The following is a 17,509-nucleotide window of genomic DNA, read 5'->3' on the forward strand; positions in this document are numbered from 1 at the left end:
AGGGGGAGGGTAAACAAAATCACAAATACATATTTTTTTAAATCAAGCTATAAATTCAGCTTTGGTTTCAATTTGTTAAGCACAGCCAAGTATCTTATTTGTGTTCCCTCACATAGTTGAAGGGATAGTCTTATCACCAACTAACAAATGATGCTATAGGGAGCAACAATAAGACTGAAGTACCCCCATGACCTCTGCTCAAATGGATGACTAGGCAATCATATCAAAGGCATTTCAAAGCTGGTATGGTGGAGTTGTTAAGAGTGTAATAGTGGGATCTGGTAGACCCAAGTTTGTATCTCTATACTTCCATGGAAGCTTTCTGGGTGAAATAACAGCCACTGACACACATTCAGCCTCCCCTACCTCCCCGGATGGTTGTAAGGATAAAATGAAAAACAAGAGAATAATGTAAGCTGCTTTGGGTTCCCACTGTGAAGGAAGGTGGGGTATAGAGAAAATAAGTTTTGAGCATAGAAAGAGTATATTTTTATATTGTCTTTAATTTTTAACCAGTCTTATACTGATAAAACTTTCAATAAATCATTTTGTTTGAACATTTAAATCACAGTTAAATCCCCCCCCCAATATTTCTGCTCAAATAGTTTTATGTCCTAACAACAACAAATAACATAGGAAACTTCACATTTTATTTACTAAGTCAAAACAAACATATTAAATTAGATCACACTTGATTTAGGGGATCACTGTTTTCTAATCTCCCCTCCCCAATTCTTTTTTTCCCAGAACCTCTCATCAATGCTGTTATACATTTGATGCTTCTGCTACTTTGGACAGAGTGGTTGTCTCAAACGTCCCTCTTTTCAATATTGCTGTTTGGCCTCTTTCACGTTGTTCTCATTTTAATGGATCTCAGTAGAGCTCTTGTTGATTCTGTCTCTGTTCCGAGGCAGGTCCCCTCCTCCCAGTCAGAGTTGCTTTGTACTGCTTTCTGTCCCAGGAGTTGGGACTTAAACCAGCTGAGAATGTACTTCTGATCTCTCCAAGAATTGCTGAGACAGACAGTAAGCTCAGCAGATACGTGTGACAGTTTCCTTCATTTTACCAGAACTCATTGGCACTGAGAAATTTCACCCTTAGAATGTGCCAAGCCCATGGCCAAGGATATATGCTGGTGAGAAGACAAGAGTAGACAACAGCAGTGCGCTCATGCACAGAACAGTATGCCACTAGTGTCTGTAGTAACTAGCCAGTCATTAAATGCAAATGGCATTTTAAGTAGTCACAAAGAACATGATACAAGTACTTCTCAAGAAAAACATTCCTAATTGACACACATTGCAACAATTTCCTTCTTTTAAAACCCTAGCTGTACAATATTGTCTTGTTTGCTGTATATTTCTTTTGCTGTTACTGTAGCTCTAATGAATTTTCCTGGTGTCTGGAGGTCTGAAAGAAAGCCAGCCATGACACCTGGGAGGGTGAAGTGGAAAAGCCAAATAGCACCTCGGTCCACCCCACCCATTAACTTCTCCACAAGACCCACTAAAATGAACAGCTATGCAGCTCCTGCTCATTTCAACAAGGTTTGTATAAGACAACTTCCTGCTGGACTGTGCCTTCTGGGGTAAAGCTGACTCCCCCCATTCTACTGACATCAATGGAACCTAAAATGTAACAGTTGATGTGGCTGCCTTACCATCAGGGCACCTACTTAACATCCCAAGAAGGCTGTGATCCATGGGTCAGGCCTGTCACTCATTCTCCTGCCTTTTATGGTGTCCATAGTTTGGTGCTTGAGCCAACCACCCCAGCTCTTGAGTGAAAAATAAAACGTTGCTGTGAAATAAGCTTATGTCTCAAGGAATTATAATAGAACACCAGGGAAGCAACCAAGCATAAGACTGCAGTTGTTGGGAAACATCTGATACAACAGCTGAGCATCCAATGATTGTCAGAACTGGTTCCTGGTAGGGGAATGCTGCTCAGTTCAATCATAGGTATCTTTTACCTTCATGGATACTGGTCATCTTGTGTTCTGCAAAACCACAGTCTTGTCCCTGTCAGTTGATAGGGCATAGTTGCCCTGGAACACCTCTGCTGATGCAAGTGGATTTATTTCATTAATACTTGTTTAATCTCTTTGCTATTCTTTGTCCCTTTGAATAAGATACACACTGAGCCCAGAGGAGTAGTTGCAAATTATTTTCTTGTGGCTCGGTTCTCTTGTCTACTACTTGAATCAGCAGGCTGGCATACCTACCTGAGCAGATAAGTTTTTTGAGAAGATGTCTGCCCATACAAGGAGCATTGTGGGATGGTCATTTTTAACATGGTGCTGATATTCTTTGAATGAAACCAGGAAGCAGAGCTCTAACAAGGTGTGGGCAGCAGCAGCTGCATTCTGAGGGTACACTAGAGCTTGAGCAGGTCTCGGGACAGTGGCATACACATTTTCTAAATAATTTGCAGGGAGTGTTGCTTTAAAAAAATCAACAATTTGAGATCCTACTTTTTGTGCAGGACTGAATTGCACTGTTGAAAACAGAATGGAGATGAAAAACTACTTGTGTTTGAGAAGGGATGGTGGGGGAGCAGATTACTAGGGCCTCTCATTTCTTTTCGACAGGTCACTATGCAGAAGAAGGCAATGTCAAACTACCTCTCTTTATCTCGCTCACCAGCTGGTCTCATGTGGCAGGCCAGTGGTCAAAGCCATCTTTGTACCAAATGCTTTTTCAAGTCAGTAAATAATTTAATATAAATTCACAGTTTACTGATAAAGAACACAGAAATCCTGTTCCTAAAAGCCTTTCCTTACCAGGGGTAGACTACTTGCCACCCCTTTGTGCAAAGTGCCCTCACACTGAAGGCCACCCAGCCCTTTCCTAGCCTTATTTTCAGTAGGCTCTGGCCAGCTCTTTCTGCAAGGACTGTCAATGCAACCAAACTGCCTCCTGTCACAAGGTGTAAAGGCAGCAAAGCTTGGTGACAACAGTGGGGCTTAGCAAAGTGAGAGTGGGTCACATTACTTGGCTCAGTTACAGCAAGGGGAAAAGCAAAAAAAGTCAGAAAAAGAGTCCAGTGCCTTGGGTTAATCTTCGTCCAAATTATCAAATTCCTCCCAATCAGATAGACTCATGACTGTGGAAGCAATATCCAGGGGATTCTGCAGTCTGCCACATTGCCACTCAGGGTCCCACCTCTCCACATCCATTAGGATGGACCTTGGCAGTGTGAGGACACAGGCAGCCATCCCAGAAATATCCTCTTCTAACTGTGGGCCTTCTTCCCAGTCATCTCTTTCAGCATCATAAATATGCACGTAGTCCATGCGGATGCCCCGGTTATGGGACCTGCCCCCTAAAACATAGATCTTGTGACCCAAAACAGCGATGCCAGGTTCTCCATGTCCTGCAGGCAGAGGGCGGACACAAGTCCACTGAGCAGTGCTCGGTGTATAGAAGGCGATCTGGAGGAAAGCAACATTAAAAACAAAGCGGCTTATCATAAAAGGAGTATCTCCTCAAACTAGAAGTAACCTGTGGAGTGCTGATGTTCTCCTCTTTTACTACATAGGCAACCACTACGCAGAACCAGAAAAGTTTGGGGCTGGTTCTGGTCAAATTCTAGGAATTTGCTTTATTATAACCAGCAGACTCACAATCAACACAGGCAGAGAACACTGTGTTTTGATGTAAGTCAGTACTAGTCGCACAGACCTATGGTTGACTCACCTGGTGAACGTCTCTTCGATAGCCAGAGTCATTGTTACTACCTCCAATCACATACAGCCTCCCCAGCAGTGCAGCCATCCCGTGCCAGGCCCGTCGGACTGGCCCATCAGGCAGGCTGTCCCAGCGATCAGCCGCTGGATCGTAACAATGCAGCTCTTTCAGGTAGTCCTCCCCTCGTCTCCCACAGGTGATGTACATCTTCCCTTCCAAAGTAGCTCCTGCATGTGCATATACCTGCATCAGAACATGAAAAAACTATCATGTATAAAAAGAGAAATCCATAAGACTTTGTAATACAGCACAAAAGGAAGCAGCCCAGAATGGTGGTGTTTTTATTCACTATCGTACATCTGCTGCCTGAACTGATTTGAATGTTTTGGCACAGAATGCACAAATTGTGCAATCAGAATTTTTTTTTAAATGAACAAACTATTCTTCCAAGATTGTCAGTACTTATTTTGGCATTGTAACGGTGACAAAGCAGGCTCTGGAACCCGCTTGCCCTGGAACCTTTTTGCAATCTCATCCTGGTTCTCTGCCCTCATTTATTTCCAGTTTTCATAATCATAAGAACTATTACTGTTCTCCCCCCCCCCCCCGCCCCAAGTTTTAAAACTTAAAACTGCATGCTTAGGAAGTTTACTGTTGCAGCAGACCTGCAAAATACCTGTGGCCCCAGCTGCTTGGTTTGCAGCTGTCTAGTAGTTATCCTCCAGTTGAAGAAACTAGAGAGGGACTGTGGGTTGGTGGTAGAGCATCTGGCTTTGTATGCAGAAGGCCTCCAGGTCCAATCCCTAAGATCTCCAGTTGAAGATCTCAGGTAGCAGGTTTTAGGAAAGACCTTGGAGGGATGTTGCCAGAGACACCATACAGAGCTTAGTGAAGCAATGCCCTGCTGACAGGGTAGCTTTATAATGGATCAAATAGGCACCTTCCCTAGTATAGATCTAGAAAAATCCCTAGCACCAAGCTGCCTTTGAAAAAAAAGAAACCCCAAAAAAGCTTTGACTCGGGACAAGATATCCCAGCCATTCCTCAGTGGCTGACTATCTCTGGCCCTGCAGTCTCTTGTGCCCCTAGCAGCCAGTGCAGAAAGCAAGAACAATGATGTAGAGAAGAAGCCTGTGCTATGAGCTCCATTTCCATGATAGTCAAGTATAGGATGGTAGTAAGCACAGCTGTGCCTTCAACTGTACACCCAGCCTGCAGGTGTGGCCTTAACTAAGAACAGTTAAGGCTTGGCCCCGAAATCCTCATTGCAGGACTGGCAGACAGATGTCCTTGGGAAGCTTGCCCGTGGAACAGGATAGAGGTAGCCTTCTATAAATATTCTGTGACTATCATATGATCAAGTGAGCAGGCATTTGAGGCCAAGGAGCCAGAGTGCTTTTTACAAAGCTCACCAGCATGTATACTCATGTATACCACAGTCCTTACCTCCTTTTTGAGGGGAGCCACATATTCCCAGGTGTTGGTTTGGGGGTTGTATCTTTCCACCTCCCGCAAGTCTTCATGGTAGTCCCGTCCTGCCACAGCATAGATGTACTCGCCCACAACACAGACACACAGGTCTGCGTGCTCTTGCTGAAGGGGTTGGATCTGGAACCATTTGTTGTGTCGTGGGTCATACCTTGCAAAGGAAGATGAAGCACTATTGCCAGATTGCAATAGCAGAAGTGTCTGGCACAGCCATAGGTGTCAACAGTAAGAAAGCTTTTTCTTGCTCTTTCTTTAGCAATTGCCTCCAGATGAGCAGCCAACAGGCAAACTTGGCCTGCACCCATCCTTCTACCTGCTGATACTCATTAGTCTCCATTGTTTTTCAAAGCTGAGCCAAACAGCTTCCGTAGGACAATGTCTCTTTCAAAAGTCCAATAATGGAACACTATGAGTAGCTGCTAAGAAGAATGATTGTACTCACAGTTTGAATGCTCACCTTAAATGGGCAGGCTGATAGCTGTCTTCTTCCAGATCCATATTCATTCAAGAGGGTGTCTGCTACAGATCTATTATCCAAGGTGAGGCAGAACCCATGTATTTTACTGGTTCCTCCCTCATGTAATTGGGGCAAAATTTTGTCTTCCATAGATTTATACTCTACAGAGGTATTTCCATCTTTATGCATTTATAAACACCAATCTACTTGCACTTTCATTTTACTAAGTCCTACATATATGGTCAGAACTATTCCCATTTTACAGATAAAAACACAACAACAGACCAAAGGAGAGTGCAAAAGATTTCTAGAGTTCACCAAAGCAACAGGCTAATACAGCCAAGTGTGGCACAATGGCCACGGTGTTGAATTTAGTTATGAAAAATCCATATTCCAATCCCTGCACAGCTACAGTGCTCACAGGGTAGTCCATTTGGGCAATGCTGATTCTCTTAGCATTGTCTACCCCCAAATATTGCAAGCACAAAACAGAATTCTGAGCTGCAGGAAGGGGGTACAAATGTCATAGTAGGATGATCAAGAATAACTATCAGAATTTGCTTACTCTAGGAACCTCTGAATACCAGTGTTTGGAGGCAACGGGGGGGGGGGGGGGGCTCTGTGCCCTGTGCCCTGTGTTGGCCCTCTACAGTAACTGGTTGGCTACTGTGTGGGACAGGACATTGGACTTAATGGACCCACTGGTCTAATCCAGCAGGGCTCTTTTTTGTACAAGTGAACAAGTTTCCCCCCCCCCCCCCCAAGAACTGGACAGTTGGCTGGATTTCCTCACTGGCAGGTTTCCTGTGCCACGAAAAGTGACTTCTTGATCAAAGAAAACTAAAACGTGCTAATTCAAAATGAAGAAGCAGCCTCTTTTACCTCCAACATCTGAAGTCTGCTCGAAAACCTCGCACGTTGTTATCTCCCCCAATTAAGTAGACAAAGTTGTTGAGAACTGCAATTCCCTGGTTGGACATTTTGCGGGACAGCGGTGCAGTGAAGTGCCTCCATTCACCCAACAGTGGGTTTAAGTACTTGGCTTTGTTGCTAAGAACTCTGGATGGAGTAGAATGCATACCCCCAAAGCCCACAACGCACTCAAACTCTGACCTCAGCTGTGTATGCATGTTCTGAAGCATTGGTTGAAGGCATTCATTCTTGTGGTACATCAATGCATTAGCCACTGTCTCTTTTAATGGACATGGGCTTAGTTTGTCATGGAGCCTCTGCAGAATATGGAATTCCATTAAGGGAAAACGGACTGTCTCCAGCAGCTTAGGAGGTTCCATCAAGGAGACCTGATCCGTCTCCAATTCCTCTGGTGTGTAATGGTAAAGGAGTGCCCCTTCGTAGACCTCATTCTCAGAGGTGACCTCTAATAAGTTGCTGCTGAGAAGGGCATAGACCTTTTCAAGGGGCAGCTGGCGGTACATTTCTGTCTTTGAGAATGTAACAAAATTTTTCAAGATGTAGGAGTCCAGCTGCTCACTCAGATGGCTCAGGTCAAAAAGGTCTGCTAATCTATACACATCCAAGATGTTCTCATCATCCACCCAAGACATGAGGAAGTCGCAGCAAAACTTGATCACCTCAGGGATCTGTAACAAGGAAAGCACAAGAACTCCATTGATCTGTGAAGGGATCCAATGATAATTTTGCAACAGGGTTGTAAACCTCTCTGAACCTGCGGAATGTTTAAAAATGACCCAAAGCCCACAATCAAATTTTGCAGTTAAAATAGATCAATATGTTCAATGGGCAAGTTTACTTAATTTGCAAGTTTCAGCATGGTTCCAAAACTTGCAGATATTTATTTATGGGATGAGGGAGAAACAAGAGGAGAAGACGGACAGAAAGCTGGTAGCCACAGGACACTGGTACAGGTGTTAGTTTGGGACACAGAGGAAGAGTCTCTCTTGAAAATAAAATGTTGCCCAGCCAACACAGTGATATGATTGGCAAGGTATAGCAATCAACTTGCCTGGAGCACAGCTGACTGCAAGGGTGGAATAATGGTGCAGGTCTAGGATAAGGGGGCAAAGTTTCCCCAGTGCAAGAATACAGTACTGTTTTGAAGTGTGCATATTCTGTAAGTGCTTATCCCCAGACTCCCAACCTGGATATTGTTAAGTAGGGGCCCAAAACAAAGAATGCTAAATCTGCCCACTGCTAAGTTGACAGGAGGTCATGGCTCAGCCCTTGGGAGGTGCTTCTTGTGTTCCTTTGCAAACACATTTTTTGGAACCACAAACTCTCACCTGAAGTTGACATGCTGCAGTGAGTATTTCCTGCACGTTGTGCAGGCCGAGCTCCAGCTCAGAAGTGTATATGAAGTTTAGGATTTTACACATGGCATTGTAAGATACACCCTGGATCTGGACCTCCTCTTGTTCCATTTCTCTTAGTCCACCTGCAAACATTCCCCTAAACAAAATAAGAGAGACGGTCTAATAATTCTTTTCAAAAAGAAAGTTTGTACTTTCACAGCACGTGCTGGATCCAACGTGAGTACATAGTTTCCTAATACCCCCTAAAGATTGAATTGTTTACCACATTTCCCACCACTTTTTTCCATGAAGCACAAGGCAGCTGATGCTGATAGATCTCATTTTATTTTCACAGAAACATCTCTGGCCAAGGAACTTTAGTGAATTTCACATCTGAGCTTTGAGAAGTGACTTCATTGGATACATGCTGCTGTTTGGGATTTGGCCATGAAACCTGGCATGCTTCAGTCTCATTCATCCCATAGGTAGGTCATTTATTTAAAAAACCTCATGTACAAATGTACTTGCTGCTATGACTGACTACAGGTTGGTGGGTGGTTGCTGAATGAGGTAATGGTGGATTGGATATCACCATGCCCCTTAGTGAGCATTAGATGATGCTTTATGATGCTTTGTAAAGATGTATGCACATTTTAGAGGACATTATGTAAACTGAAAACACATTTTACTACAGGAAAAGGAAAGGATGAAAGAAACTGGACATTATCCTAGATGTACCATTGGACTGATCCAGCATGTTGCTTCTTACGCCTGGCCCTTATTTATTGTTATAAAATAAATAGCTTGAGATCCCAGAAGCTACTTCTGCTATAACCAAGGCCTTGGACACACTCAGTGAAACTGCCACCTTTTCTCCCTTAAGCCATGGCCATCATATCACAAAGACAATGTTTAATCCTATCCCTCAGTTACAACTAACAGGCAGAAATATGCTACCTAAATTGCATGGGCAATGCCCATAGATACCCTAATTGAAGAAGGATAGTAGTGTGCTCAAGTTTGTGCACACTATTGCTGCAGTTCTAATGTGGGCACACCTGAAGTAATCACATGATGCAGCCAGGAGGATGCGGTGAGCTTCAATAGCCTTCCCCTCCACAAGCAAGATGACATCGAAGAGGATACCACTGTCTCGGAGAGCTACCAAGCCATTCAGCAAAGCCTGTGAGTGTTGAGCACTGCGATACGTGTTGCTGGTACACTTCTTGATCGAGGGCTCAAGAAGAGTCTTGCATGGCTGTGCTGGCTCCTGATCCTCCGCCATCCCTGGTGGATAGGCTCAGTGTTTCAAAGTACACCAGCACCCGGATTTCCTAGAGAGCAATTGATACAGAAGCTGGAATTTCTTACTCGGAACCATTGTTGCAACATGAATATTTGCAAACTGTCCCCTTAAGACAGAGAGGATGTGAAGAACACCAGGGCATCAAAGCACTTTCATTATGGTAAAGGAAGCTCACCTGATGCTGACAACTGAAATTGTTCACCTTTTGAGAGTTCTTCAACAAAGTCCCTCACCAAGGCAGACTCAGCAACCAGGAGGTTACAATGGCAAGACTTTCTATGGCTTGGAAATTAGGGTCAAGAATAACGAACAAGCCAATATATTTAGCTTTCCACTATTGTGCAAACAAGCAGCTCCCTGAAGAACGGTTATAGGTGATTTAAATTAGTCATGATTGAGCCAGGAGTAACATAAGCCAAATTCACAAATGATTCAGAATTATGCAACTGCAAGATGACTGTGAAGAGCAAAGCAATGTGAAATGCACCACAGGAACAAAAAAAAGTAACCATTGCATCTTCATGAGTCATGTGGCTGCCTTTGGAAAACAGAGAACAGAAAATGAAACTTCTGCAATTCGTTATCATGCGGTATTAAAAGCATGTGAGTGGTGGTAGCATGGGCTTCTGAAGCGCAATCAAATTATTTTTAAATCCTAAATTGACTCCTGCACTGTTGGACTATAAATCACCTGGGAAATAGATCTGGGTAGGAAGCACTAAATTTTACAGTACTGAGAAATGGGCAAGGTTGGCAGCAGGATTATTAGGAAAGCATCAGAACCCCCCCCCCCAAATCAAACTATGTTTGGCATGTGACTGACCAATTAGCTTGTCTGCTGGCCCTCGACCATGAGCTCTCATGGCAGCAAAGAGCAATGCAAGAGCAAGCTACAATAAAGAGGACTTTTACAAGGATAATTTTAGGCTGCCAAGTGTTGTATGCAACTTTAACAATCTGGCTGGGTTTTTAATGATTTTTATCATCATCACTCCTCCACTTGCAGCCAGCGGGGTGACCTTGGGCTAGTCATAGCTTTCTGGAGCTCTCTCTCTGCCCCACCCACCTCACAGGGTGTTTTGTTGTGGGGATAATAATGACATACTTTGTAAACCGTTCTGAAAGGGCATTAAGTTGTCCTGAAGGGTGGTATATAAATCAAATGTTGTTGTTGTTGTTATATCATCATCAACATCATTATTATAGCATCATCATCTACTACCTTTATTAGCATAACTGATTTTTTATCACATTTGGCTCTGTGAGCCACCTCGAGCATGTCTCTGGACAAGAGGCAGCATATATATTTTCCAAAATAACAGTAAAATTTGTTCACTCAATAAACATTTTAATATAAGAAATAAAAGCTAATGAAGCAAGTAGAAATAAAACCATATTTACACATGGAGAACAATCACATCACCACAAACCCTACACCACTCAAATGCTTAGACAAATATTTTGATTCCGTCCAGTGTCTAGACCTATATTAAATCAGGTGCAGGCAAATATGGGGGGAGGCGGGGAGGTGTTCCACAGCTGAAGAACCATCACAGAGAAGGCTCTCTCTCTCTCTCTCTGTTGCCACCCTCATATCTCCCCCAGCAGGCCAATCCACAGGCATGGAGCAATTACTAAGAGGGCTGCAGAACTTATCACAGTTGTGAACAAAGTGCCTCTAGCAGGTAGCAACATAGAGCTGGTGTGCACGTGTCTATGCATGGGGAGACTGTCTTTCAGCCAAGCAGTTCCCAGGTTATGAAGAGCTCTAAAAGTTAAAGCTAGAACCTTGAATCGTATCCAGAAACCAATACACAACCAGCATGATTGTTGTAAAACCAGACTTATGCACATGAGGTGTCCCACCCCAATCAGGAAGTAGATGAGTACCTGTATATTCTGCACAACGTTTCCAAGTTATTCAAGGGCAGCCCAACAAGGTATACTATAAATAACCCCATGTGGAGGTTAAAAAAACAGTCATCACTGGGGCAAGATTGGTGGAGTCAAGTAGAGGACACAACCGTCAGCTCAGATATAAATGATAAAAAGCATTCTTGGCAGCAAAGGTTGCCTGCTTCTCTAGAACAGGCCACCTCCAATATATTGTGTTCCAAGGAGACACATGTCAGCCAAAAGGCCTCTCCACTTGTGGCCAGACACACAGATGGCAAAGAATAAGGAATACGTATTAAAGTGAGATAGGGTAGGCATTAAGGTTATCTGGTGAACAGGACAGAGGAGAGGAATTAAGAATCCGATTTTCATTCAACTAACTGGGAATTACTTCCCCTTAGTGAACTTAGCTTTTCTAGCTTTGAGCTAACAATTTCCTGCAAATTATTTTTGTAATTTGAGGGTACATGTGTCAGAATAGGGCTAAAATGCCTCCCCCCATTCTCCTGATAGAAAAATCTGAAAATCAAGCAAGTTTGGGGAATTTTGGAATTTCTGACAAAGCTAGAAAGTCTGAAATCCTTAGAATTTTTGCAGAGGTTAACAAGAAAGTCAGAAATATTCTTAGAACACCAGAAGCACCCACCGCAAAAGAAGAACTGTGTGGTTTTCAACAGCTTGCTCAGAACATACACAGAAGCCTTCGAAAATTGCATAAGTACTTAATAGACATGCGCAGAAATATTGTTTACTTTACTGTATAAAAGAGTTTGCAGACTACTGCCTCTGACTATTCTAGTTGAATAAAGCTGAACTGTCTTTGGTCTCGGCCTTGTGTGATTGATTGGCTAAAGTCCCACCAAGGGAACTCATAGCAATATTTTTGCATCATGCCAACTGAAGATTGCCTATTTTGGAACCAAGAGGAACTGACCTAGCGAAGTCTTTCTAGTTTTGCTTTTGTTATTGCTGAAGCACACTTCTGGTTTTCTGATGTGGTCTAAACTACTCTCCTAATACTTGCTCTCCTTTTCACCTACGCTGGACCAATGAGAAGGACACTAAACACTGGCTTTTAAGGCTGCAGGGAACAGGGAATAGCACAGGCTGAGCTATTCCACAGGTCATACCTTAAGAGGAGGTTGCAAGCCAAGCTTCCTATAATGGAGGCAGCTGTTTCCAAATAGGTGCTCCCTGCAGGCCTAAAGAGGTGATGCCTCTTGGGTTTTTCTGAAGCACCGTAGGCTCAAATGAGGTGAAGGAAGGCCAGGACTGGCTCTTTGCTTTGGGAAGGGTTTCTTATCAAAGAAGCAAACAGGCAGCAGGAAATCCATTGGCAGGCATGATGTCACCCACACGATCAATGAGCTAAACTTTGGCCCAGCCAACTTTGGAACTTCCCTGAGCCGTTCTTAAACAGGCTACCCCAGGAAGTGCACAGTTCCCTGAAACATTCAAAATGATTAACCTTTAGAAGCTGTTACACAGCTTTATGCAAGCTGTGATTCATGTTTAGTACATAAGATAATAAGCATTTTTGATCTGATTTTTAAAAAGAAAAATGTGGCTTTGCATGTGCTGGCTTTGCTATACAATTAAAGGTTCCCCATTGAACATGAACAGAAATGTAAAATAATGGAACTTTAGCTGTTATTTAATGATCAGACATCCACAGCGTAATAAAATAAAATGCCAACCAAGAGTTGCAAACTAGATGAAGCCAAATATTAGGAAAATACCCCCCTCCCTTGACTTGCTTATGGATAGACAGGGCAATTTCCCCAAGGAAACTCATGGTTTCATTTTAAAATAAGATATAGTAAGCACTGGGTAAACATCCACAAGGAGAAGGAAGCAAATGTAACTCTTAAAGTAGCCAGTTTGGTGTAGTTGTTAAAAACAGCAGGACTCTAATCTGGAGAACCGGGTTTGAGTCCCCACTCCTTTGCTTGAAGCCAACTGGATGGCCTGAGGTCAGTCACAGCTCATTCAGAGCTCTCTCAGCCTCACCCACCTCACAAGGTGATTGTTGTGGGGATAATAATGGCATACTTTGTAAATTGCTCTAAGTGGGCCTTAAATTGTCATGAAGGGCGGTATATAAATCAAATGTTGTTGTTGTTGTTAATTAGTTGAACCTGGAGCCTGTTTGTTCCCAAGAGAAAGGTCCTTGGGCAGCAGGGAGTATCAGCTTCCAGCCACCCTCCCCAGTTTCTCATGCTAGCACTGCCAATCAGCCTAGTGTACCCTGATTGGCTAACAGCTCTTGAAAAGATGGCTGCACAAAGCACTGGGGAGCCTCTCTGTTCAGAATCATTCTACCAGCATGTGAGAGGTTCTTTGCTCCATGCCAGAATCCAAGAGGACCAGAACTGCCTGGCATGTATTGGACTTCCTTTTCTAAGCCTGTGGGTAAGAGCAACCTGTCTGAAAGCTACATCAGAGATGCAGTATATAAACTGAGTGTTTATTATTGTTATTATAAATGACCTCAATAAAGATGAGTCTATATGCAGTACCTGATAGATTAAGAGGAGAAAAAAATACAGACTGGATTCCATAAACAATGTCTATAAGCAAAATTAGGAACATAAGTGTGTGTGTGTGTGTGTGTATATGTAAAAACATACCACTCCATAGTATATACTTCCAATGAAATTTTCATCCATATATTACATTAATTTTGTACTATATACTTCCATTAATAATTCTAGTGGGGTGACCATGTAAGTGTGTTGGTAGCACCCCCCATTCTTTTATTCCACCATAAACTTTAATGAGTTAGTAATTACTTCATAATGCGAACATTCCTAGCAATTACTTATAGTTTGACTTACACGCAAAAGACAGGCAGTCTGAAACAACTACCAAAGAAAAATCAGACCACAGTGGTGTGTGGTTGTTTTCTATGAAATGGGTGTTTACTATTTAAAATGAGTTGAGTACAATAAACAAGATTGAATAACAGAAGGTGCAGCATAAAATATATGTGGAACTAGTTAATATGTGCAAAAGGGTGGGTCATGCTGACCTATTACAGTAAGCAACAAAACAACTTTAAAAGGAAATCAAATATGAAAGTGCTAAATAAGGATTCAGCAAGAGATTCAATACATCTGTCTCTCAAGCTTGAACACAGACTTGTTTCCTCATTCCTAGAGATTAAAACCTCAGCATGACTCACTCAATCTTTACAGATGTTAATTAGCTCTGTTTACATACTCCACATAGCACCTTCCCCAGTTCTGTTTATCCTGCTCTACTCATTTTCTATATCTCTATGCATTTCTCTCTTTGATTGGCTATTGTTTCAATCTGGCATCCCCTTGAAAATCTCCCCAAATTTGCCCTTGTTGTTTGTAACTTTAAGTATAAATAATGACTATAGATGTACAATTCATTCATCTGATGAAATGCACTATGTTGGAATAAATGCTATTTGTCTTTAAGGCACCGCTGGATTTGTTTTATTACACCTCCATTTACTTTTATATTAGATTCTGAATCTTTCAATGTCACCAGAGTCTTCTTTGCCCCAAATGAGGCAAAAGCATAAAAGTTATAGCTGCAGACAAACACATCCTAACCACACAGCACAAGAGATTGCAGATGACCCTTCAGCTTGAGAGTGCCAAGAGCTGCTCATGAACATTCTCCAGCTTGTAGCCCCGCTGTTTACTGTTAATACAGTCTGCCATGCAGGGCTGTTGTGAAAAGTGTGAGGGGGAACCTTGGTCTTTCCTTGAGTGAAAGACAGCAGCGAATTCTCAGAGTGCAGCATAGCATAGTGGGTAAGTGGTTGGATACAAGCCAGCATTCTGTTGGTTCAGATCCCACTACTGCCATGAGCTCAGTAGACAGCCTTGGGTAAGCTACTCCTCTCATCCCCAGCTGTATTGTGAGGAGAACAACAACACTGACTTTGCTCACAGCTCTAAGTGGGGCACTAATCTGTCTAGAAGGGCGGTATATAAGTACACACCTGTTGTTGTCATTACTACTATATCACAGCCGAATGGAAGAAGCCTCTTCCTACTGATGGAAGAGGGCCGGCCATTGCGCAGTCGGGGTTGCGGGGAGAGAAACGGCGCAGCTCCATGCCTCACACCAGCCTCTACCAGCACGTCTCGAGACAGCCAGGAGAGAAGCGGCACTCTGCACGTGCTTAGGAGCATACAGGCGAGCACAGCACACGGGGCTGCCCAGCCGCTCTTCTCCTGCGCCAGGCTACGCTTTCCCTGCCTCCCTCCTTCCCTTCTAGACTCACCAGCCCGAAATCTCCGACAGGCTCACCGTCGCTTGCAAAGCGCCCACCAACAAGCTTGTCAAAACTTAATTGGCACTTTGGGAAACTGTGGGCGGGATTTCCGGGCCACTCAGAGCCCCGCCCCACGATGCTTTCCGAACGAGGTCTCCTTCCGGACGCCATTTGGGGCGCCTTTCCGCCCTCAGTCTCCCACAGGAGTGGGCGTGGCCTCACTGACAGGACTTCCCATCAGCGCCGCTGTAGGCGGAGGCCTGGAGCATCGGGGATCTCCCCCGTTTAGATCCTCGGCTCCGCCCTGGAAGATCGGCGGGATGAGCTTCTTCAGCCTTCCCGATTCTACAGGCTCCTGGAGCTGAGGCGCTGCTCCTTAAAAGGGACACGCGTCCCTTTTCGCACCTAGTGGCCAGGACTGCCGCCGCGGGCAGGGGGAAAGAGTGCAAGGACGACAGAAGGCGTTGGAAGCGCCGGCGGGCCTCGTCCCCCGGCAACGCCTCCCTGCGCCTGGATTCACTCGCGCCCTGTCGGTGAGGGAATGCTGGGCCGCAGCTGGTGCTGCTTGGAGCTTCGCCTCCCGACCGCGCGGGGCCCTGGGGCTGCCTAGGCGTGTCACGCTACCCTGGGCCCACCCGAAACGACATTTCCCAGCACCTGTTTCCCTGAGCGAGGACGCCCGACGGGTCGCGTTTCGCCCCTAGATCAGTTTGCCCGGACCTGCGTCTGTTCTCAGTCAGGCTCCGGAGGCTGCGCTGGAGCTGCCTGGATGGATCAAAATTACTGGTGTAACAACAGTTTCAGGCAGAAGCTGGTCAGACAGATGTATGGAGGCAGATATGGGTCAGAAAAACGTAGGAAAGCGATTCCCGGCCTTTTCTGCTAGCAGGCCACTTTAACTTTGAAAAATTCCTCCCCCCTCCCCCCCTGATAGTAGTAGTACTTTTAGTATTCGTTGCTGGAGAAAAAAAAGTAATACTTTCAAATGCATTTTTATTCTATTAATCGCAATAGCATCTACATATTTTTGAAAATACATATATGTACAAGAGGGATATGCAACAGTATATCCAATCCAAATGTGTACCCAAAAATACCTTGTTGGTATCAAATTCAGGTATTGGCTTCCCAGGGCCTTTTCAGTCCTGGCCCCAGCCTGGTGGAACGCTCTGTCAATGGAAACCCGGGCCCAGCGGGACATATTATCGTTCCGCCGGGCCTGTAAGACAGAGCTGTTCCGCCAGGCGTTTGGTGATTGAAGGGGGCGGTGCCATGTCGGCCTCCCACCTTTGGGGTGGGGAAGGTTCTCCCCACCACTGCACCTTGTTAATGTGTTTTATTATTTGTATATTGATTTTAGTTTTTGTTTTTATCGATTTTAACTGTTCACTGCCCAGAGCCCCTGGGGATGGGCGGTATATAAATTGAATAAATAAATAAAATAAATAAAAATATATTCCAAATATATTCTAATTAACAGGGTATGTTATTCCCTATGAGGGAATCTTTCTGGGAGATTGGATTGTTTCTTTTTAAACTGAACTACACCAAAATTGCTGCATAGTGAGGGCTGCCCCACCCCCAAGTTTCAGGTGAATTGGACTAAGAGGTCTGATTCTATGCACCCCTGAACAAATTAATTGTTACTGATAATGCTGTAAAATAGTTCAATTGCCTTTTAAAAAAATTTATCCTGAATGACCAAGGCCAGTCCAGTTTGCTAACTTGCTTCATTTATAGGTTGCCTTTCTCACTGAGACTTGAGGCAGATTACAAAATATAAAACCAGTGCAGTAAGATACCCATCGAATAATGCAATAGAACCAGGCTTTTAAACAATAGTGCAGAAAAAAATTAACACATGACATTCCATAAGCAATGCAGAAAATGGGTCACAAAAGTAGAAGACAAGTCAGCAAAAGCAAGAAAATAGATTCATCAAACATGACAACAGAGCTACAATCCTTTTCCCTTTATAAAACCAACTTCTCTAACCATTCCATTCTATTATAAGCCTATTTCTGTCACAAAAATGACCTCCTTAACATTTCCCTTTTACACATTCGGTGGAATGATGGAATTGTGGGAGCCTTCCTCACCTCACTGGGAAGGCCATTCCACACGGTGGAGGCCACAAAGAAGCTT

General features: G+C 43.9%; 1 protein-coding gene across 2 annotated transcripts; it reads right to left on the reverse strand.

Annotated features, from left to right (window-relative positions):
* Positions 1–633: 633 nt before the first annotated feature.
* KLHL22 (kelch like family member 22) lies at positions 634–15,455 on the reverse strand. Of its 2 annotated transcripts, none has more exons than XM_054996681.1 (7): positions 15,374–15,455; positions 8,963–9,238; positions 7,896–8,061; positions 6,517–7,235; positions 5,136–5,328; positions 3,699–3,932; positions 634–3,433 (listed from the first exon to the last, which is right to left on the reverse strand). In XM_054996681.1, exons 2-7 carry the CDS (start codon positions 9,187–9,189, stop codon positions 3,056–3,058), a joined length of 1,917 nt encoding a protein of 638 aa, XP_054852656.1. In that variant the 5' UTR covers positions 9,190–9,238; positions 15,374–15,455; the 3' UTR covers positions 634–3,055. The 2 variants fall into 2 exon arrangements, with proteins under 2 accessions (XP_054852656.1, XP_054852657.1); XM_054996682.1 differs by lacking the exon at positions 15,374–15,455 and adding an exon at positions 15,089–15,332.
* Between the last annotated feature and the right edge of the window lie 2,054 nt (positions 15,456–17,509).

The sequence above is a fragment of the Eublepharis macularius genome, chromosome 13 (genome assembly GCF_028583425.1).
Source record: "Eublepharis macularius isolate TG4126 chromosome 13, MPM_Emac_v1.0, whole genome shotgun sequence".
Lineage (NCBI taxonomy): Eukaryota > Metazoa > Chordata > Lepidosauria > Squamata > Eublepharidae > Eublepharis > Eublepharis macularius.

Coding starts and splice junctions, on each gene's coding strand:
- KLHL22 (XM_054996681.1), bottom strand. CDS start 9,189: ATGGCGGAGGATCAGGAGCCAGCACAGCCATGCAAGACTCTTCTTGAG. Junction 7,236..7,895: donor CTGCAGCATGTCAACTTCAG/GTGAGAGTTTGT, acceptor TCCTTGTTACAG/ATCCCTGAGGTGATCAAGTT. Junction 3,933..5,135: donor TGGCTCCCCTCAAAAAGGAG/GTAAGGACTGTG, acceptor GTTCTGATGCAG/GTATATGCACATGCAGGAGC.